Source organism: Microcaecilia unicolor, chromosome 9 (assembly GCF_901765095.1).
Source record: "Microcaecilia unicolor chromosome 9, aMicUni1.1, whole genome shotgun sequence".
NCBI lineage: Eukaryota > Metazoa > Chordata > Amphibia > Gymnophiona > Siphonopidae > Microcaecilia > Microcaecilia unicolor.
In genome coordinates this window covers 94859049-94882372 of record NC_044039.1, presented here as the reverse complement: position 1 = coordinate 94882372, position 23324 = coordinate 94859049, and the positions used below count along the sequence as shown (strand labels likewise).

The following is a 23324-nucleotide window of genomic DNA, read 5'->3' as shown; positions in this document are numbered from 1 at the left end:
ACAGATTCTCTACTTCTTTTATGTCCCTCCATCCCATTGGCTCTTTTTTTCAGGTACTCCCCTGTTTTACCAGTCAGAATGTTTGAAATCCAGGACTTTGAGTTTTGTGAGTCCGCACTCTATTTTAGTTCTTAATTGAAAGGAGCTATAAAATCAGAAATAGATATTTATATAAGGAAGGTAAACAAAAGCATGAGAAAAAGGAAACTGATATGGTTCTCCAAACAAGTGGTTGACAAAATAAAGGAAAAAAAGGTGACGTTCATAAAATACAAAAGCATGCAAGAAGAGGACATGAGGACAGAGTACCGGATAAAACTGAAGGAATTGAAAAGAGAAATATGGTTGGCAAAGAATGGTGACAACACATTTTTCAGGTACATTAGTGAATGGAGAAAGACTAGAAATAGAATTGTAAGACTGCTAAATCCTGTGAACTGCTATGTGGAGAGAGATGATTAAAAAGTAGACATGCTTAACAAATACTTCCGTCATCATGGAAGATAATCCTGGAGTAGGACAGTCAGCTGATAAAAGTACATATGAGAATAAAGAAGATAATGCACCATTCATGGAAGAAAGCATTTATGAACAACTTGAAAAACTAAAAGCGTATTAAGCCTTGGGGCCAGATTGGATCTATCCCAGAATCTTGAGGGGATTCAGAGAGGTTTTGGTGGGTTCTCTTAAAGATTTGTTTAATAAATCCTTGGTGATGGGAGAGGTTCCATGGGATTGGAGAAGAATGGATGTGGTCTCTCTTTACAAAAATGGAAACAAAGAAAATGTGGAAAACTACAGGCCAATAAGCCTTACTTTGTTGGTTGGAAAGGTAATGGAGGTGCTACTAAAGGAAAGGATAGTAAATTTCCTGGAATTCAGTGGGTTACAAGATCTAAGGCAGTATGGTTTAACCAAAGGAAAATCATTCCAAACGAAACTAATTGATTTCTTTGACTGGGTAACCAGAGAATTGGATCATGGACAAGCACTGAACGTAGTCTACTTGGATTTCAGCAAGGCATTTGACATGGTTCCTCATAAGAGGCTCATGAATAAACTCAGTGGGCTAAAGTTAGGTCCAAAAGTGGTGAACTGGATTGGAAACTGGCCGACTGACAAACAGCAGAGGGTAGTAGTAAATGGAATTTATTCAGAGGCTAGAAAAGTAAGTACTGAAGTGCCTTAGGGATTGGTACTGGAGCTGATTCTATTCAGCATATTTGTGAGCAACATTGCTGAAGGGTTAGAAAGAAAAGTTTGCCTTTTTGTAGATGACACCAAGATTTACAATGGAGTGGACACCCTAAAGGGAGTGGACAACATAAGGAGGGATCTACAAAAATTAGAAGAAAGATCTAATGTTTGGAAGTTAAAACTTAGGGGCCCTTTTACTAAGCCGTGTAAGCGTCAACACACACCCAACATGTGTCAAGATGGAGTTACCGCCCAGCTACCACGTGGCTCTTGCAGTAATTTCATTTTTGGTGCGCGACCGATACATGCATCCGAAAAATAATTTTTATTTTTGGACGTGTGTATTGGGCACGCACCAAGTGGCATTTGACGCGCGTAGGTCATTACCGCCTGGTTACTGCGTGAGACTTTACCGCTAGGTCAATGGCTGGTGGTAAGGTCTCAGACCCAAAATGGACGTGTGGCAATTTTCATTTTGCCGTATGTCCATTTTCGGCAAAAATTTTAAAAAGGTTTTTGCAGGTGCGCTGAAAAATGATTCTGCGTGCACCCAAAACACACGTCTACACTACTGCAGGCCATTGTTCAGCACACCTTAGTAAAAGGACCCCTTAATGTGAAGAAGTGCAAAGTGATGCACTTGCAGTGTAGAAAAGTAAAAGAGCAGCATGCACTAGGGGTCGAGAGTCTGACATGTATGGATCAGGAGAGGGACCTTGGGGTGATAGTGTTTCACCTCAATACGTTGAAACAATGTGACAAGGCAGTGGCTGTAGCCAAAAGAACGCTAGGCTGCATAGAGAGAGACACAACCAGCAGAAGAAAGGAGATGTTGATGCCTCAGTAGAGTTCATTGATGAGGCCCCTCTTGAAGAGTGTGTTCAGTTTTGGAGGCTGTGTGTCTCCAAGGACATAAAAAGACTTGAAGTAGTTCAGTGGGATGCAATAAACGTGATACAGGATCTGTGCCAAAAGCCATATTCTGTCCTATCAATATTGGTATTCCTTTTCGGTCTATTTTAAACCACCTAGAGTATCTCTTCAGTAGGCCGTATATTAAATAAGCTGTAAACAATAAACAATATATGCTAGAGGAAAGAAGAGATAGAGGAGGTATGAAACAGACATTTAAGTACTTGAAAGGTAATAATATATAAACAAATCTCTTCCAGAGACGTGGAGGCAATAGAACTAGAAGACATGAAATGAGGTTGCAATAAAGGAGTAATGTCAGGAAATACTTTTTCACAGGGAGGGTAGTGGATGCCTGGAATGCCCTTCTGATAGAGGTGGTGGAGTCAAAAATAGTGAGGGAATGTAAAAATGCATGAGATAAACACAGGGAATGCCTAAATAGCAAAGAGGATGGAAGCAAAACATGACTTTTGAGGTGTTACGTTGGGCAAGAGTAATGGGAAGTAAGGCCAATGTTGGACAGACTTCTACAGTCTGTATCCTACAAATGGCAAAAGACAGTGAAGCTCAAGTCTTTATATTGTGTATCACTTTACTATCTTATGCTATGAGTGAAAGTGCTGTGCAACTCAAGGGGGAGGGGACTACATCTTAATATTGAAATTAACAACTTGAATACTATTAGCAGTACTTTTGATTTAAACATATATTGTTCCAAGACTACATCATATTTAACTGCCTATATGTGGTTGGCATGGTGGCAAATTGCCAACCAGTGTTTAATCACAAATGACTAGAACCTGCTCAGAGTGGCGGGTGTGGCTTTGGAAGCCTTGTTGGGCAGACTGAATAGACTGTGCAGGTCTTTATGTGCCATCATTTACTGTGTTACTCTGAATGATGTTGAACAAGCTTAATTCCAGTGTTACTGCAGATGTTTGTGTAACACCTCTCCTAGCGTAATTTCATGATCCCCTTGTACAGGGGCTAGGCCAGCTGCTGGAGTATCTCCCAGTTCTATAGGGTTGTTAGGTGCTAGTTGGGCCAGGGCATTATGAATTATGGGATGATGCTCCCTGGTTCAGGGACATGCAGCTCATAAGTGACACACTTGTAGAGGCACATGGGAGGTTTGGGTTGATGTTTTGAGCCGTAAGTCAGACATTCCTCTATACTGGTCACACTCAGTATTTGTCATCTGCTGTCACAACACTGCAGTTGTTGGGGTTTGGAAAGATGATGGCAGAGTGGCAAGGTAGCCTGTACACTGTGGGCAGCCCAGGCAGAGCAGGTCCAGATGGATGTCATCATCACATATCCATGGCATTGTTGTGTCTCTGGATGTCATGGAGGGGCATAATCGAAAGGGGCGCCATCCCTGCGATGGGGCGGGAAAACCCGTATTATCGAAACAAGATGGGTGGCCATCTTTCGTTTCGATAATACGGTCGGGGCCGCCCAAATCTCAACGTTTAGGTCGACCTTAGAGATGGTCATCCCCGACTTTCAGCGATAAAGGAAACCAAGGACGCCCATCTCAGAAATGACCAAATCCAAGCCATTTGGTCGTGGGAGGAGCCAGCATTCATAGTGCACTGGGCCCCCTCACATGCCAGGACACTGTAAACTCCCGGCCACGGGGCAGCGTGATATGGTCACTACAACCTACGCCCCTCCCGGCTCAATCTCTGCTCTTTCACAGTCTGGAAGTTCTTTCCTGTTACCCTCAGAGTTCAGTGGCTCGGAATTCCACAGGGTCCTTTGTAATCCACCAGCTCACAGGACGAGCTATATTGTAATCCACAACCAGCGCAATCTTGCCCAGCCTCTTAGCTACAGTCTGGAGGGCTATCCCCCTTAGCTGTTCCACAGCTTGGGATCACAGCTCCCAGGCAGGCGTGGTTCCCCAGTATTTCCCGGATTCCACCCCCCTTCAGCCTCAAACTCCATCTGAAACAGTCCCTCCCTTTTCCTTCCCCTTCCCCTTCCCCCTCAGAAGGGAAAAGGAGTAGTGGGGCTCTCCCTTCTTCCCCTTCTCTCAAGTTTCTTCAGCTTTCCTGATAAGGGAGAAAGTCCTGTTGCAAACCCCCAATTCAAACTGTTCACTTTTATCAAAGCACAAACCCACTAAAACTGCTCCAGGGACCTTAATACTGCTGTCATGGAGCTGGTTATGACATTTGAGGCTGGCAAAAAATATTTTAAAAAACATTTTTTTAGGGTGGGAGGGGGTTGGTGACCACTGGAGGGTAAGGGGAGGTCATTCCCGATTCCCTCCGGTGGTCATCTGGTCAGTTCAGGCACCTTTTTGAGGCTTGGTCATAACAAAAAATGGACCAAGTAAAGTCACCCAAGTGCTCATCAGGAACACCCTTCTTTTTTCTATTATCGGTTGAGGATGCCCTTGTGTTAGGCATGCCCCAGTCCCGCCTTCGCTATGCTTCCGACATGCCCCCGTGAACTTTGGTCGTCCCCACAACGGAAAGCAGTTGAGGACGACCAAAATCGGTTTTCGATTATGCCGATTTGGGCAACCCTGGGAGGACGCCCATCTCCCGATTTGTGTCGATAGATGGGCGCCCTTCTCTTTTGAAAATAAGCCTGATAGTGCAGATCTCAGCTGTGCTGTACTACATGTGAGCAGTATTAATGTGTACTGGCCATCATGCTGTGACCTCAGAGGTTTGCAGATGGGTACGTTTTTATTTATTTATTTGTTACACTAGCCGTTAAGCCTGTAACAACGGGCTAGTTTTTTGTTTTCCTATGCCCCCCCCCCCCCCCCCACAGTCCACCAACCCTGCTCTCTCCCCTGCCCTCACCCCAGCATCTGTTTCCCTCAGTTCCGCCCTCTCCTTCCCTCCCTGCTCCCTCCTCCTCCGATTTCCACGCCCATGTCCAAGCCCTCCTCCCTATTGGGCTGTACTGCTGGTGGAGGCGGGGCTTGGACTTCTACACTCTCAGCATTACGACTCTACTGCGCATTTGCAGGTGAGTCGGTCACTTGCCGTTTATATGTTTGATTTGTACCCTACATTTTCCCACCTATTTTCAGGCTCAATGTGGCTTACATAGTACCGTAAAGGTGTATGCCAAGTCCAGTAGAGAACAATTACAAGGTTATATTGTGGTTGAATAAGGTCGGTGTGTTTTAGGCACCATGAAGGTCAAAAGGAGGAAAGGTTGTATATTATCCAGTACAATCATTGGTTTTGCTGTGTTGCCGGATATGTGTTATCAACATCCTACTAGCTGTGTGGCTTTGCAGGGTATCATATATGTGTTTTGGGTTTGGGGGTGCTCATTGGTGGTCTATGTCCTTACCATGCCAGAGACTTCTAGATCTCCTCCAAGACCCTTCTTGCTCATGCTTGGGGGGCCCACAACCTGCTTTCACTGAAGAAGTGCACCTCATTTTGTAGCACCAGGAGTACCAGGAGGTCGCTTTCTTTCTCTGAGAAATTGTGCTTCCTCCTGGCTTCCATCTTGCACATGCATGTCCCAGTAATAATTGCTGGAGCAGGCCCACATGCATATGGCTCTAGCTACCACCTTATGGCTGCTCTGGGCAATGCCAGAAGAGGACATCTAGTGCTGTGCAGATCTCAACATTTACTGTTGCTACTGGAGCCTATTCACACAACATTCTACAGAAAGCACTGCACATTTCATGCCTCTGTACATCCAGCACTGCACATCTATTGCTGCCACCAGATCCCAGGTACTACACAGCCAGCTTCCACAGCCAGGTGTCTCATGGCCTCTGAATACTGTAGATGTATAGACTGGGAATGAACGTGTTTGCCTGCATGTTTGGCACCCTTTTAGACCCTTCAGGATTTGTAGGTGTACCCTGACAGTATTTTGTAAGATCCACATTTATCTCCTATGAGCCTGATATTCAGATCGCAGGAGGTAGCCGGGCTGCATCCCACAGTCAGCACTGAGCCCAGATATTCAATGCTGGGCCATTTCCGGTGGCTAGCATTGAATATCGGGTTTATATTTGGCCATTAAGAACATAGCCAGCCAAGTTGATATTCAATGCTGGCCGGCTAAATTCATAGCAGCCAAAGATAGACCTGATATTGACACGGCCAGATTTGGCTGCAAAACGTAGCTAGCAATGCACTGAAAATTGGCGGATAGCCAGTTATATCGCGCGATATAATAGCTATCCACTAAGAGCTAACCGGCCATATTCAGCAGGATATAGCCAGCTATCTCTGGCTGAATATTTTTTATTTTTCATATTTAAATCCAGCTTTAATCCAAAGTGAGCTACAATAAAAACATACATAAAATCAATTAAACAAACAACATAAAACAATATACTTCAAATAATATCGCCGGATAGCCGACTAAGTACCATTTAACTAGCCAGGTGCCATTCTTGGCCGGTTAAATGGTTTTGAATATCGGCAGATGTATCTTTATTCCACTTTTCAGACATCTTTGGTGGCAGGTGAAGATATGTCAATTTTATTAGACACATATATGAACGGCCCAAGTCTCATGAAATATGTCACATAGAGGGGCATAATCGAATGGCGCTGGCCATCTCTATGGGTGGCCATCTCCGGGGCCGTCGCCGTAAGTGGGCGGAGCCAACCATATTTTCAAAAAGATGGCCGGCCATCTTTTTCTTCACTAATACGGTTGGGCCCGGCCAAATGTCAGAGTTCGCCGGGTTTGAGATGACCGGCATCGGTTTTCGGCCATAATGGAAAATAATGCCGGCCATCTCAAACCCAGCCAAATCCAAGGCATTTGGTCATGGGAGGAGCCAGCATTTGTAGTGCACTGGCCCCCCTCACATGCCAGTACACCAACCAGGCACCCTAGGGGGCACTTCTAAAAATTAAAAATAAAAATAGCTCCCAGGTGCATGGCTCCCTTCCCTTGGTTGTTTAGCCCCCTAAATCCCCCCTAAAACCCACTCCCCACAACTCTACACCATTACCATAGCCCTAAGGGGTGAAGGAGGGCACCTACATGTGGGTACAATGGGTTTTGGGTGGGTTTTGGAGGGCTTCCATTTACCACCACAAGTGTAACAGGTAGGGGGGGGACGGGCCTGGGTTCACCTGTCTGAAGTGCACTGCACCCACTAAAAACTGCTCCAGGGACTTGCATACTGCTATCAGGGAGCTGGGTATGACATTTGAGGCTGGCATAGAGGCTGGCAAAAAAGTGTTTTTTTTTTGTTTTTTGTTTTTGGGTGGGAGGGGGAGTAAGGAGAAGTGATCCCCGATTCCCTCCGGTGGTCATTTGGTCAGTTGGGGCTCCTTTTTGAAGCTTGGTCGTGAATAAAAAGGGACCAAGTAAAGCCGGCGAAATGCTCGTCAAGCCTGGCTTTTTTTTTTACATTATCGGGCGAAGCCGGCCATCTCGTAAGCACAACCCTGTCCCGCCCCCGTCCTGCCTTCACTACCCTACCGACACACCCCCTTGATGTTTCACCGGCTCCGCAATGGAAAACAGTTGAACCCGGCCAAAATCGGCTTTCAATTATACCGATTTGGCCGGGTTCAGGAGATCGACGGCCATCTCCCGATTTATGTCGGAAGATGGCCGGCAATCACTTTCGAAAATGAGCTGGGTATTGTGCATATTTTTGCAACATCAACCTATGCAAAATAGCGGTGTATATCAACATGGAGCAAACTAGCTTTGTTTTACAAACTTTGGGGAATTTTCTGAATTAGGCCTAGCAAGAGTGATTCTTTAAAGTGGCACAAAATACATTTTTTGACAATATAAACTAGCCAATATTTTTTTTACATTGTAATAACTCTAGATGTTTCACGTTTGCCTTTTGATAAAATCAATTTGAGACTATATGAAAGGCTTTCTTTATATATATATATATATATATATATATATATATATATATATATATATATATATATATATATATATATATATATATATATTGGATTACTCTTCAGCAACACATTATCCTTTCTAGGTATGCAAAGCTGCTGAACAGATCTCTTTCCTAAGAAAAGTAAATCATAATGTTTGTAATTATACCTATGCTCCTGTATTACTCTAATGATCTTTTTTTCAGTGCAAAGGTACGTGATTCAGCAATGACTTATAGTTTTACTGAATGATATGATACCTGTTTCTGTTATAAGTAGTAAAATTACCCTAAGTCTAGCTCCCTGTCAACATTTGTATTAGAGTTAGAATAGCCTCCAACCTTCTGTTCCTATATAAAAGTTCAGGCATATTTTTGGAAGCACACATCTGCCATCTACTGGCTCAGTTATATTTTCAGAGTTCAGAGATAATATTGAGTCATTTTCATTTCAGGAGTTCGTTTATGGCAAAAGAAAAACTAATTGATAAAAAGACTACATTGTCTACATATGCAAATTAATAATAAATACAGTGAAGCCATGGAGAATTCATCTGACATTTAGAAGTTCTACAATGTGTGGAAGTCCTTAAAGCATATAGGGGCACTTCTATAAGTGGGCACCTCTGTTTAGGTGCTCTGATACCTCATGGTGAGACCCTATGCTATAATATCATCTGGGTGCCCGATTCCATTATAGAATACTAGCATAACTCAGCATCAGCACATCCATGGTTACACCAGCCATTGACCTAATATATCTGCAGCAGGGATGCATGTAACTTATACCTATTACTCAGTCATCCTCCACCCATAGGTACGCACCCTTGCATTTATGCTGTATGCCATTTACGCATCCTTCTAGCACTTAAACACATAAGTGTACACTTAGCCATGAAAGGGCTAGTATTCTGTAATTTTAAGCACACAAGGTGCCCTGTTATAAAACTACCCTTTGCATAGCTAATAATGTGGAAACAAGCGTAGGCCCCATCATACATACCTGCATTTTGTTTCTCTTATAGCACCATAACCAAGGCATCTCACAAGGCAAAACACTGCAAAGTTGTGTTAAAGTGGGTAGAAGGGATAGTGTTGATTCAGGTAAGTTAGCAAAGATGGGTTCTTAATTTAAGAGCCAGATGGACATCTTGAACATCCGACAGGAGCTTGTTGTTAAGACATAGAATCAGTAGCAAAAAGGCTCAAAGAAACTTGCTGAAAGTGGGGAACAGTCAGATGATTGGAGAATTAAGAACAAAGAGATCCAGACACACAGTACTAGAAAGAAATCAGGAAGGAGAGATTATAGCAAAAGTCCTGAACGCACTCATAGGTAATATGCCAGTAGTACAGTGTTATTTGTTATAGACACTTCAAAAATATTCTGGATCCAGTCAAGCTCTTCAGTTTGTAAATCCTTGAATTTTTCAAAGAAACTGTGGTGGAGATTTTCAAGATACATTTAATCATTGTTATCAGTCTCACTCCTATTAATGTTAGGGCCACAATATTATATAATGTCAAAACTATAGCTGCACAAAGCTCTATAGACCTTTTAGTAACATAGTAAATGACAGCAGATAAAGACCTGTATGGTCCATCCAGTCTGCCCAACAAGATAAACTCATTTTACATGGTATGTGATACTTTATATGTATACCCGAGTTTGATTTGTCCTTGCCTTTCTCAGGGCACAGACCATAGGAGTCCGTCCAGTACTGTTCTTGTGCTCAGTTCTGAAGCTAACATCGAAGCCCCTTACAATTTACACTCCAGCAAATCCACATCTATTTTTGTAATAAATACATAAATAAATAAATAAATAAATAAGTAAAAATGTAACTAAAAATGATAAAAACAAACTTGTAGAGTGGCTGCTCCAAAAATATTTGTAAAATAATGTATTTAAAATTACCAGAACTCTGGTCTTGGAGGCTGCATAAAATTCAGTGATGAGCTACAGGTTGCCCACCCTTCTCAATTTTACCATTTGCTTGGAACACACCTTTTCTTTCATTCCCACATTGGATACTCCTTTTTGGTTTCTTTGGATTGGACCTCTCTTCCCAGCCAACCACTTTGTTAGCACTACCTTTCAGACTGGCTCCAGTTCCATACCACTGGGATCCTCAATTCACTTTGGGTGGCAGGATTCTCATTCTAGAAAGGAGCTTCCAGTTTGTCTGGTTCCTCCTGGATCATTGGGTCTAGGCTAGTACAATGATGGTTTACTCCACACATACAACTTTCCTTTCTTTCCAACTGTATGGCTACAAATCTGTGCCAAAAGTGTTACTTTGTTGGAACAAGCAGGTGGGGGGCGGGGGGGGGGGGGGGGTGCTCAAATCAAGGAGGTTTCATAAACAGGAGTACAAGTGAGCCTATCTAGTCCACTGTAAGAAAGGAAGCCAATTAGGACAATATAAGTTTCCCCTTCCCAGCGCAGCCGTCATCCCCGTTCACTCAAAACAAAGCAAGCAAATCTATGAGCTGCTGCATCCACATTGTCATTTTTTATTGTTGGTCCATCTGTAACAAGTCTAAAGCTGTTTCAATTGGATAGGCAGTGCCTTAAAAGATGGAGGACAAAAGTTTTGGGGTTTTTTTTTTTACCTTATTGGACAGCTTTTTAATGTATTGAAAAGCTTCCCATATGTATTATTATTTATTATTTATTTATTATTTATTGCATTTGTATCCCACATTTTCCCACCTTTTTGCAGGCTCAATGTGGATTACAATACATCATAAATGGTGAAGATATAATAGAAAGATAGACATTTAGTTTACAGAACAATCATGGTAACATGATAATGGTATAACAGGATAGTAGTATAACAAGCAGATATTATAAAGCAGTTCTGAATATCTGTGGAGGAGTAGTGTATGTTTACATTTGTTGATCTTTGTGGTATGCTTTTTTAAAGAGATGGGTCTTCAGTAGTTTTCAGAAGTTGGTTAGTTCGTAAGTCATTTTTAGGTTGCGCGGCAGTGCGTTCCATAGCTATGTACTCAAGTAGGTGAAATTCGACGCATGCATTAATTTGTATTTTAGGCCCTTGCAGTTTGAGAAGTGCAGATTAAGTAATGTGCGGGATGATCTTTTAGCATTCCTGGGTGGTAAGTCTATCAGGTCTGACATGTAGGCTGGTGCTTCTCCGTGAATGATTTTGTGAACTAGGGAGCAAATTTTGAATGAGATGCATTCTTTAAGTGGGAGCCAGTGTAGCTTTTCTCGTAAGGGTTTAGCACTTTCATATTTTGTTTTGCCGAATATGAGTCTGGCTGCATTGTTCTGGGCTGTCTGAAGTTTTTTGATTATTTGCTCTTTGCAACCGGCGTAGAGTGTGTTGCAGTAGTCTAGATGGCTAAGCACCATTGACTGTACCAGGTTGCGGAAAACAGTCCTTGGAAAGAAAGGTCTTATTCTTTTTAATTTCCACATTGAGTGGAACATCTTCTTGGTTGTGTTTTTTGCTTGGCTCTCAAGCGTTAGGTGTTGATCGATGGTAACTCCAAGAATTTTTAGGGTATCCGAAATTGGAAGGTTCAGATTTGGTGTGTTAATGGTGGTAAATTTGTTCGTGTTATATTGAGAGGTAAGTACTAGGCATTGGGTTTTTTCTGCATTAAGTTTCAACTTAAATGCGTCCGTCCATGAATGCATGATATGGAGGCTTTGGTTAATGTCATTGGAAAATTCCTGTAAATCTTGTTTGAATGGGATGTAGATCGTTACATCGTCTGCGTATATGTATGGGTTGAGGTTTTGGTTTGATAGTAGTTTGGCCAAGGGTGTCATCATTAAGTTGAATAGAGTCGGTGAGAGGGGGGATCCCTGTGGGACTCTGCATTCAGGTGCCCATTTGGCTGAAGTAGTCGAGTTAGATGTCACTTGGTATGATCATGTGGTTAGGAAACCCTTAAACCAATTGAGAACGTTACCTCCAATTCCGAAGTACTGAAGGATATGTAGTAGTATTCAATGATCAACCATGTCGAAAGCGCTTGACATGTCAAATTGTAGGAGTAGTATGTTTTTTCCAGTTGCAATCGTTTGTTTGAATTTAGTCATAAGTGTAACTAATACTGTTTCAGTGCTATGGTTAGACCTAAATCCTGACTGGGAGTCGTGGAGTATTGAGAATTTATTTAGATACTTTGTGAGCTGTTTGGTCACCATTCCTTCCGTTAGTTTGGTTAATAAGGGAATGGATGCTACTGGTCTGTAGTTGGTTAGTTCGTTGGCATTTTTCTTTGCGTCTTTGGGTATGGGGGTGAGTAGAATGTTTCCTTTCTCCTTTGGGAAAATTCCGTTTTGTAACATGTAGTTCAGGTGTTTTGTTATGTCTGTTATAAATTGTTGGGGAGCAGATGTCATAAGGTTGTTTGGACATATGTCTAGTTTGCAATGAGATTTGGCAAATCTTTTGAGCGTTTGAGAGATGATATCCTCTGATAGTGTCTCGAAGTTGCTGGACATATGCCAGGGTCTGGGTCTAGGCAGTCAAGGAGTTCAGCATAGTCGATGTTATTGGCAGGTATCTTAAGTCGTAGATGTACGATTTTCTCATTGAAGTATTTCGCGAGATTGTATGCTCCTGGTGCATCTTTGCTGTTGGTTGTGATTGGTGTAATATCTATTAGTTTATTCACGAGTTGGAAGAGTTTATACTGTATGTGTCCTTGTAGTTTGGTCCAATTACAGATTTGTAATATAGTCTTTTAGTTTGTCTTATGGTATATTTGTATTTCCTTTGGAGTTGTTTCCAGGCGTTAAGTGTGGGGTCATCTTTCTTTTTATGTAGATATAAATATCATGAAATAACAATTGAATATCACTAAAACAGCTTTAAAAATTATTATAGCTGGTAGAAACAGCAATTTTAAACTCTGTATTTTGTGCTCATTTTTCTACACTAAAAACTAAATAAATACACTGTATACAATACAGATGGGCAAATTTCAGTGAGAATATCCTGTTTCCTGATGGGTTCATCTTAAATGTTGTTGTAATTTGCCTTGGGAAGCCTGGTGTTATAAAGATGATGGAATATATTGAAATTAAATGGAAGTAGAATTAAACTCTCCTTTCATTGGGGCACATAGAATCATCATCTGTTATGTAGAAGTTTACCTTTTAGATACAAAAATGGATTATTCTGTTGTTTGAGCATGTTTCAAGGACAAGTGGTTTATAAGTCAAAATAATAAAAATATTTTCTGTCAAACAGATCTCTCATTTGTTGAAACATAACTAAATGGGCTATAACCCCTAATGCAGTCCACTGGTTTTCTTATATTTTGTTCTTCTGATGGCTTATACTGTGCCAAAACTGGAAATACAGTAAGACCGAATAATAGAATTCAGTAACATCCAAAACTTATTTTTTATGTTTTAATCATCTTCATTACAAGCAAAACATGTTGGTTGATAAGCTTCATACAGAACAAAAAAAAAGAGTAAACCATCCAACATGGCACAATAAAAACTTTTATAGAGAACATACCCCAAGAACCCTTCCCTTCCCATACTCCCCTCCCTCGCTATAAGCCCACCTGACTGTTTCCACCTGCCAAAATAACACAACAGATGTACAGATCAGTAGGACTCAAAGCATTTCATAATAAGCGCTGCCTCCGCTGTATGCAAATCTCTCTCATGAATATTCATTGTCAATATCCTGACAAACCTGGCTGCCTTGGGTAACTCCAGGACCAGATTATCCTAACTACCATAAGAGGCAGACACGGTCATATAATTAACATTATAATTTTATTTGTATTTGGGTAATAACTGAGAAAATGCTATTAAAACTTATATTACAAAGCATGAAGTTGACTTGGTTAACGTCTGCTGTATATCAACCAGTAGTAAATAATAGTAATAAACAATATTAGTGCATTTTTATAATATACCACTGCATTCTTCAAAACAGAAGGAGCAAGTTCCCACAAACCATCTTTCTTTTTTGATCTAGGCACAGGAAAAAAAAAGCTTTCAAACGTTCCCTGGTTTCAACCTAATACATGTGAAATGTGGGATATGAATGTCATAAATAAATAAATAGAAACTCTGAATGTTGAGCACCTGATTCACATAACATGATGTCTGTTTTAGTGGCCCAATACCAGGAGAAAAAAAATCTCTGCACGAATATAACACATGCTAGGGTGTCCCTGTAACCAGCCCCTCCAACTGACAAATTACTACTCTACCTATGAAAAGTTATTCCATTATTATACTTCCTCTATGTACATCCTTATGCTGCACAAGCTGGCATGTTTGAAAATATAAGTGAGATTAAATAAAAATGCTACCAGCAATAAAGAACGACAAGGTGGATGCAGCAGCTCATAGGTTTGCTTGCTTTGTTTTGAGTGAACAGGGATGATGGCTGCACTTGGAAGGGGAAACTTAGACTGACCTAATTGGTTTCAGCATTCTGAAGTCACTTCTTCTCCTGTCTATTAAACCTCCTTGGCTCAAATGGATACTTTTGCTTGCTGGAGCAAAGATGGGGGAAGGGTGCACAAATCTTTTCTCTGTGCACAGCACCTGGCTTAGTTAATTGTTTATGCAGCTCTAGACTGATGCTCAGTGTAGAAATTATGGCTCCAGGATGTCTGGACTAAGAATCCACAGAGTTTTTCATTGCTACAATGGCAAGAACAATCCACAACCTTCTGATAAACTTTCTTAAAAATACTGCTCAGCACCTCCTGACTTTATTAGAGCAGAAGCTGGCTTCAGAGTCAATTATGTATGCATTTAAACTGTTGCGTGTACTTAATGGAAAGTAGCACTGCAAGTCTTTTTACTGTAATGGTTCAGGCAAGCCTTATCACTGTTCTGCTACCTCACTCCCATAATGATTAGCATGCAGTTTAAACCCAGTACTGTAAGCATACAACATTATCAGGATAGAGACTCTAAGGTGCTGATGTAGAGAGAGAGAGAGAGTATTTTGAAGTATTTATTGCCTACTGGTTGCAGAAGTTCCAGTGAAGTTGGTGTTGGTTTTGATAAAACTACAAGACTACAGCGTGTTGATTTTCTTAAATCTACAAGAGTACAGCGTATTTATTTGGAAAAAGGGGAGATTGGGTGCTCCTGGACTGAGAGAAGCAGTACCCCTACGTTCTCTTTGGTACTCCCAAATCCCCGGATCTCTATTCTGGAACATTGACCCACTTCCAAGCTCAAATGATGGAAACTGTGACTGAATGATGAGCTGAGTAGAGAAAAGAATAGAGTATTAGAGAGAAATAAGTTTTCCCTGTGACCTGGGTCTGGGATTGTTGCGGACCCAAGCTAGTCAAGGGGCGAAACCCGGGTTATATAAAACTGCCTTTGGTAGTGAAGTATTGGAAAAACCTTGTTATGTAAGGATTAAAAGCCGAATGCCCAAATTTGGGATTGTAAAGAGAGGGAACTGCTGTTTATGGATTACAAATTTTTGTTCACTTTCAGACTGAAAAGAAAATAAATTGAGGAGCAAAGAGACCAGCCCAGAGAGAGAATGTGGATTCAGATCCAGGATTTACAAATATTTGTTTAACCGGGGGAGAGACTGCTGGAACAAACCCTGTAAAAATGTGAATTATCCTGCCCACAAAAAGATTGCGCAAACAGACCTGAGAGATATCATCACAACTGTCAGTACCTGAGAAAAGGCGGGAAGAAAAACACAGAGTCATCATGGCTGTGTTTCCCATGCTGGTGAAGGGAGAGGGGCACAGCGGACTCACTCCGAAAAATGTACAGGAATACAGAGCACAGATAGATGATTTTAAAAAACACTTGGCTGCTTTGCAGTGTAAGCTTGATGCTATGAGGGCGGGTGGTTGGAGCCACATCGGAACAGAGATCCAGGAGGAGCTGGAGTTTGTGGCTGTTAGCAGGAAGGAGCAGTTTCAAGAGATGGTTCATCGAATGGAAGGCGCAGTGGAGTTAATAGTGGAGAACAGTGTCAGTGGGGTGAGTCATCTGCCTCAGGTGCACTTACCAGAACATTCTGAATTAATCCCATATAAATGTTTAGGTCTTTTTACCACCTCTACAAATCTTCACATACCAGTTACCCACAATTTGTAGAAATAAAAGACCAAGGCTGCCGTTTATGAGAAAAGCAATTTATTTACAATTTAATATTTTCTCATGGGAGGATAGAACAACTGCACACATATGCTCTCTGTATCTATCACTCCAATATACTTAACTGAAACAGCTATTTTTATACACTTTGTATTTAACATTGATTTACAACTCTTCAACAAGTTACCTTACCCGGGATCATCTGGTCTTCATTTAAAACCATCTGGTTTCCCTCACCTGCTAAACCACATTCCCATGTTTGTTTATGCTTCCTCCTTTCCCAGGCCTGTTTGCCCGTAAGGATATCATATCAGATCATAAGTTCCTAGGCCTCACGATTTATGGCCTTTGCCCTTTGACTCTACTCCAGGGTGCATAACTGTGTTTATTATCTACAATTTTGACCCCTGTGAAGCTGTACAGCCAGGAGGTTCTATAAGAAGGAGGGGAGTTCGGTGACTTCTGCTGAGGAGGCCCCAGCTCCGAGAGTGAGAGTGAAGATTAGAGCCCTATTGGGAAGCAGATCAGAGGACTGAGGAAGGTCGAGTCTGCAGCCATGAACTCCTTAGAAGAAAACCCCGAGGAGATAGTAATAGCTTGACTAGAACTGCCTTGACCTGCAAACTCAAAGATATGTTTGAGACCTGGAGGCCCGAACCCGCTGGAAATGCCATGGAGGAGAGAGGGAATGATAGAGGAGGAGTCAAGTGCTAGTACCCCCCTAACTTCACCCCTGATCTCATGCAGCTGAGAAATTATGGTGGACTGGATGGGAGGATGAGGTCAGAGAAGGAGAAGGGCCGTGGAGAAAGAATTTGTGATCCCAATGGAGGAAATGCCGCTTGAGGTGCAAGTGGTGAGTTCTGTGGCCATGTCTCCCTGGGGAAACCTGGAGAGAGAGCCCGGGGGAGTGTTGGCCACTCAAAAGAAAGGACAGAACACTTTGTGGAAGGTACCAAAAGACCGGGAGATGGGCCTGCCTAAGCCTGTCACCACGCGGGACTATTTGTTCCTAGCTATGGGGAAACTGATCTTGACTAAATTAGGTCTTACCTGATCATTTTCTTTCCATTAGCCCTTCCCACTATTCCAGAGGCCCTCCTGAGGTTTCTGAGATGTATGGTTGGCATGAAGTAATGAGTCAAATAACAATTGTCACCTTGCATGGTGCTTCCTACATATATCTTGTTCTCTACTAGTTGTCCAGAGATGAGAGGTCCACACATGTTTGCTTGTCTGGTAAGTGTTAGGTTACCAAGTTGTTTAAAGTGGTTGTGTTTATTTTGAGTTTCTCCTTATTACTTGTCTATGTAAATACTGAGGCGCTGGACTGGATGCCAAGAAAGAGATCTCAGGTCAGTTTTCATTTCTCTATCTCTACTTGCTGGTACAACTATCCCACAGGTTCTGGAATAGTGGGAAAGACAATTATCAGGGATTAACTAATTTCTCCTTTGCCTTCCCTTCTGTGAAAGGCAAAAAAAAAAAGGATTAAATTATTTGAGAAGCTTTTAATCTTCCAAGCTCCTACGGCTTGGAAGGAAATCCATGAATGTTTTAAATCTTCACATTTTTACTTGACTTTTAGAAAAGATTTGAAAACTGTGTTATTTAGGAAAACATTTTAGAAGGTCTTTGGTTCTTATAGCCCCTCTCCCAAACATATTTATACCTCGACAGATACAGCAAATCCTCCCCCTCCCCCCCCCAAGCACTCCTTTACCCCTCATAAAAACACTCATAACAAGGGGGCGAAAATGTCCAAACCCCAAAATTAACAATGCATTTAAAATGAAATTCCAAGCCCTAGATGGTAGTAAGGAAATATAAAGATCCCAAACTGGTGTGTTTTCTATTTTTCTAAATGTTTACACTCTCAGATATGTATTTATCAGATGGTTGTGTTATATTAATTGTAATTCCCAAGTGAATGTCGTGGTTTCTTTAACTACGTGAACTGCTTTGAACTTTATGGTATTAGCTGTATACAATATGAGTTGAGAACCCCTGAATTGCTCATCTTAATTAGTGCTTTTCAACCCAGTCCTTGATGTACACCCATCCAGTGAGGTTTTCAGGATAGTCACAATGAATACAACTATTGATTGTCTACTCCAATTATTGCTTGTCTGCTCTCCTTGTCCGTCTTGTCCTCTAGATTGTAAGCTCCTTTGAGCAGGGACCGTCATTCTTTGTTTATTGTACAGCGCTGCGTAACCCTAGTAGCGCTCTATAAATGTTAAATAGTAGTAGTAGTAGTAGACTATCCCCATGCCTTCAGCTTTGGAGTGGATGGTGACCAGCCTAGAGGGTGATCTTCTACTCCTGAGGCCCAGGATCTGCCCGATCGGGGTTAGCAATTATGGATGACCATAAAAGAAACTGGTTGGATTCAGGTCCGGAATTGAACTGTTGAAAGAAAAATGTTTGACTAAGTTATAGAAAACCAAAGAAAAGAAAATGTTGAGTAGAGCAAAATGTTATGAGTATGTTGGGGAACATGATGGTTCCTGTGGGAAATAAAACAGGAGTCGAAAAATTATGTTGAATAAAAGTTGCATTTTGTGTTGAATAAAGTTTTGCTGGTTATCAGAAAATTATGCATATGGTGGGAGATGAAAAAAAGAGGTGTGGAGTGAGCAATAACAAAGGGAATAGCAGAGCAGATTAACACCCTTAGATGGTATTTGGGTTTCCTGACTCAAGCTGCAAAAATAAAATTGTAGACTAAATAGAGGTCAATTTAAATAGGTTGCTACCCTGTAGTTACCAGGGTGTCCTGTTTAAAGTTTGGAAGGGGTTGGAGGTAAAACTGAGCCATGGAAGAAATGAGTAAAAGATTCACTCTGAAGGAGGAGATTCTTGGGAAGAAAAGAGAGGGAGTAGATCATTGATAACATAACCAATGGTTGGAGATGAGAAGGAAAGGTATGGTGTGGGTAAATGTTAAATTTGTTGAAGGGGAATGAAGTGGTGAAAGAATGTTGATGATGAATAAAATGTTTTTATGAAGTTGTAGGTCACTGAGGGGAGTGATAGATACAGACAAAATGGATTATAATGATGTTTGTGAATTGAATAAAGTTGAAAAATATTTGTGTGGAGTTGTGTTGCTTTCAAGGAAGTATGGAAAACAAAACCTAAGAGATTGGCTCTTGAGGACAAGGGAAGATGATCTCCTGTGATGAAACCAGGAAAATCATCTTTTCTTTGCTGAGGGAAGAATGTAATACCCCATGATATGGGGATTAAAGAGACTCTCTGGAAGCTCTGGATGGATGAGGTGTTCCCCTGTGGAGAATGACAGCAGGGGTGGAGTTTGAGTTTAATAAAAAGGAGTTGTAAGGAGGTACACAAGGTCTTTGGCTGCCTGTACCCCTGCCAGGACCCTTGGGAGTATTGGGGGATCCTGGAGTGCAAGAAATAAATACAGACTGATTTATAAGAGGCATTGCTACCCCATAAATGGCAACAAAGAAGAAGAGTGAGCTGCAGGTGGACAAGGAGTGTCCAGCCTGGAAGCAGGATCAGGACAGGGGGAGCCTGTTCAAGGCCAGAGTGTAGCCCTGAGAGTTGAACTGCTGGAAGAAGGACAGCCAAAAGGGTCTGTGCCTGCAAGGAATTGGAGTGGAAGTCAGGAGTACTGGATACAGCCTTGAATCTATTCCTGTCACGAAAGGAAGGCTAAAGGACAGGAGAGATGTAAATATGTACAGCTGTGATTTATCTGGAGAGAAGGAAAGAGGGATCAAGATTGCCACAAATGATCTTGAACAAAACTGTGTATATATAGAGAGAGTTGGGAGTATTGACTGCTGGTTGCAGAAGTTCCAGTAAAGTTGCTGCTGGTTTTGATAAAACTACCAGAGTACAGCGTGTTTATTTGAAAAGAGAGGAGAGCAGGTGCTCCCAGACTGAGAAAAGCAGTACCCCAAGGTTCTCTTTGGTACCCCCAAATCCTCGGATTTCTACTCCAGAAACTGGAATTGTACAACCTGTGGCAGAATGAATGGTGAACTGAGTGGAGAAAAGAGTAGAGCATTAGAGAGAAATAAGTTTTCCTTGTGACCCAGGTCTAGGGTTGTTGCAGACCTGAGCTAGTCAAGGGGCGAGACCCAGGTTACACTAGTTTGGCCTCTGTGGTGGGAAAGTTAATTAAAAGGAAAGTGATGCATTTTGCATCCAGTGTTTTGCAGGACCCAAGGCAACTTGTCTTTTTACCACCAGGAGATCATGTTAAACAAATCTGATCAATTTTTTGGATTGAATGACAGCATAATTAAATCAGGGTGAGCACTTGATGTGGTGTGTTTGATTCTCCATAAAGTATATAACACCATCGCACATAAGAGGTTATACTTAAATTGAGAAGGGGGGAAGGTTGGGGGCAGGTGGTTGCTTGGGATAGAAACTAGCTGTGTTAACAGATTAGTAGTAAATGACTGCAGTTGATCGACTGATATATATATTTAAAAGTGCAACTTTTTAGCATTTTGAAACCTTGATGCATGTTAAAATATTCACGTATAATTTACTCTTTTATTTTTATCAGGAAATGCAAGGCGTCCTTTTGAGAAAAATAAAAGAACTAGAGACTTTTCAAGAGACAAGTGTTTCTTTGCAAAATGAGCTTGAGTCACTCAAAGCAGTGTTGGAGGAAGAAGAAAAACAGTAAGACATTTGTTTTTTGAATGGGATGTAAAAATGATTCTCAACCTGCGGCTCAGGTGACACCAAAGAGGGTTATGTGGTACAATAAGCAAAGTAAGAGTATCTACAAAAAAGGCTAATTTCATTTATATGTTTTAAGTTATCTGAGTTGCGGGAAGGAATAATAACATAGTTATGCAATCAAACTAGAAATATTTTCCTTTTTCAACAATGGAAGGGAAATTTTCAAAAGCATATACCCACATTAATATTGATTGATATTACCACACTGCCAGGAGGAGTATTTCCAGAGCTGCTCTCTGTGATCATGAGTAAGTCACTTATTCTTGAATTGCCTCAGATACAAATGTACCCTCCCCCCCTAACAGCTGACGGTGCGGTAATGCCGACACAGCCCATTCAAAGTGAATGGTCTGTGTCAGCACTGCTGCATGGTTTTGTAAAAGAGGGGGATTAGATTGTAAGTTCCAATAATGCATGTGTAAATTATAGTATCCACAAAAAATATACATATATATTGGTGGGAATAAATGCAAATCAAACCAAAAAATCTCGAAAACATCCACCAATATGTTTTGAAAATATGAGTGAATCCAAAATCACTTTATTCCTATAATAGAGGAAAAGACCTCAGTAGTAGTATGCTCATTTAATAGCCCATCACATGGTGGCTAAATAACAACTCCTTTATTGTTCAGAGGTCTAAAAAACCTCTATATTTTTGTATTACACGTGGAGGAGCATAATCGAACGGGGCGCCCAAGTTTTCCTGAAGACGTCCTTGCAGGACATCCCTGCGAAGGGGCGGGGAAACCCGTATTTTCGAAACAAGATGGGCGTCCATCTTTCGTTTCGATAATACAGTCGGGGATGCCCAAATCTCCACATTTAGGTCGACCTTAGAGATGGTCGTCCCTGATTTTCGGTGATAATGGAAACCGAGGACGCCCATCTCAGAAACGACCAAATCCAAGCCATTTGGTCGTGGGAGGAGCCAGCATTCATAGTGCAGTGGTCCCCCTGATATGCCAGGACACCAACCAGGCACCCTAGGGGGTACTGCAGTGGACTTCAGAAATTGCTCCCAGGTGCATAGCTCCCTTACCGTGTGTGCTGAGTCCCCCCTAACCCACTTCCCACAACAGTACACCACTACCATAGCCCTTAGGGATGAAGGGGGGCACCTAGATGTGGGTACAGTGGGTTTCTGGTGGGTTTTGAAGGGCTCACATTTACTACCACAAGTGTAACAGGTAGGAGGGATGGGCCTGGGTCCGCCTGACTGAAGTGCACTGCAGTACCCCCTAAAACTGCTCCTGGGACCTGCATACTGCTGTCATGGAGCTGGGTATGATATTTGAGGCTGGCATAGAGGCCGGAAAAAATATTTAAACATTTTTTTTTAGGGTGGGAGGGGGTTAGTGACCACTGGAGGAGTAAGGGGAGGTCATCCCCGATTCCCTCCAGTAGTCATCTGGTCATTTAAGGCACATTTTTGTGGCTTGGCCGTAAAAAAAAAAGATCAAGTAAAGTCGGCCAAGTATTCGTCAGGGACGCCCTTCTTTTTTCCATTATCAGCCGAGGACGCCCATGTGTTAAGCACGCCCCAGTCCCACCTTCGCTATGCTTCCGATACACCCCCGTGAACTTTGGTCGTCCCCGTGACGGAAAGTAGTTGAGGGCGCCCAAAATCGGCTTTCGATTATGCCGATTTGGGCAGCCCTGGGAGAAGGACTCCCATCTCCCGATTTGTGTCGAAAGATGGGCGCCCATCTTTCAAAAATAAGCCTCGGTATAATTGAAAGCTGATTTTGGTCGTCTTCAACTGCACTCCGTCGCGGGAACAAATAAAGTTGACGGGAGCGTGTCGGAGGCGTGGTGAAGGCGGGACTGGGGTGTGGTTATTGGCCGAGCAGAGATGGGCGCGCTCGGCCGATAATGGAAAAAAGAAAGGCGTTTTAGCGAGAATTTAGGACACTTTTTTTGGACCCTTTTTTCTACCAAACAGGTCCCAAAAAAGTGCCCTAAATGACCAGATGACCACTGGAGGGAATCGGGAATCACCTCCCCTGACTCCCCCAGTGGTCACTAACCCCTCCCACCAAAAAAAACCCCACTTGCAGAAACCTTATTTCCCAGCCTCATGCCACCCTCAAATTCCGTACCCACCTCCATGACAGCAGAATGTGTTCGATCCTCTCTCAGCCTTTCCCTGGGTCAGATGTGGCTCTCGGGTGCACTGCAGGGTCACATCAGCATTGCATTGTGGTGGGTGTAGGGTATTGGGCTCCGTGATTTCCCTAGCTTGTGTTACAGTCTCACGATGTTGGTAGTTGGTAGGCTCTTCTCCCATGGTGCTTTTCCCCCTGCCTACTGGGTCAGAGTGTGCCCTGTTTTGTTTCTGGTAGTCCACGAGGTAGTGGCCATTTTTGTAAGTCCGTTTTAGATCCCTTTCATGTGTTAGCCACGTTACAGAACTTAGTTCTTACCTTGAATGTTGCTGAAAGAGGGCATTGTACACCATTCTGCCAGCTCTGAGCTACTGCTAATCTCAGTACCAGGGAGACTCGTTGC

The 23324-nt window shown here is 42.1% G+C and overlaps 1 protein-coding gene across 1 annotated transcript in view; it reads left to right on the top strand.

Annotated features, from left to right (window-relative positions):
• The window catches only part of LMNTD1 (lamin tail domain containing 1), a 440913-nt gene that overhangs the window by 313977 nt on the left and 103612 nt on the right, over positions 1-23324 (top strand). Inside the window, exon 8 of the mRNA XM_030213683.1 lies at positions 20632-20750. Within this exon, the coding sequence (XP_030069543.1) occupies positions 20632-20750 (119 nt within the window). The remainder of the gene's footprint in view (positions 1-20631; positions 20751-23324) is intronic.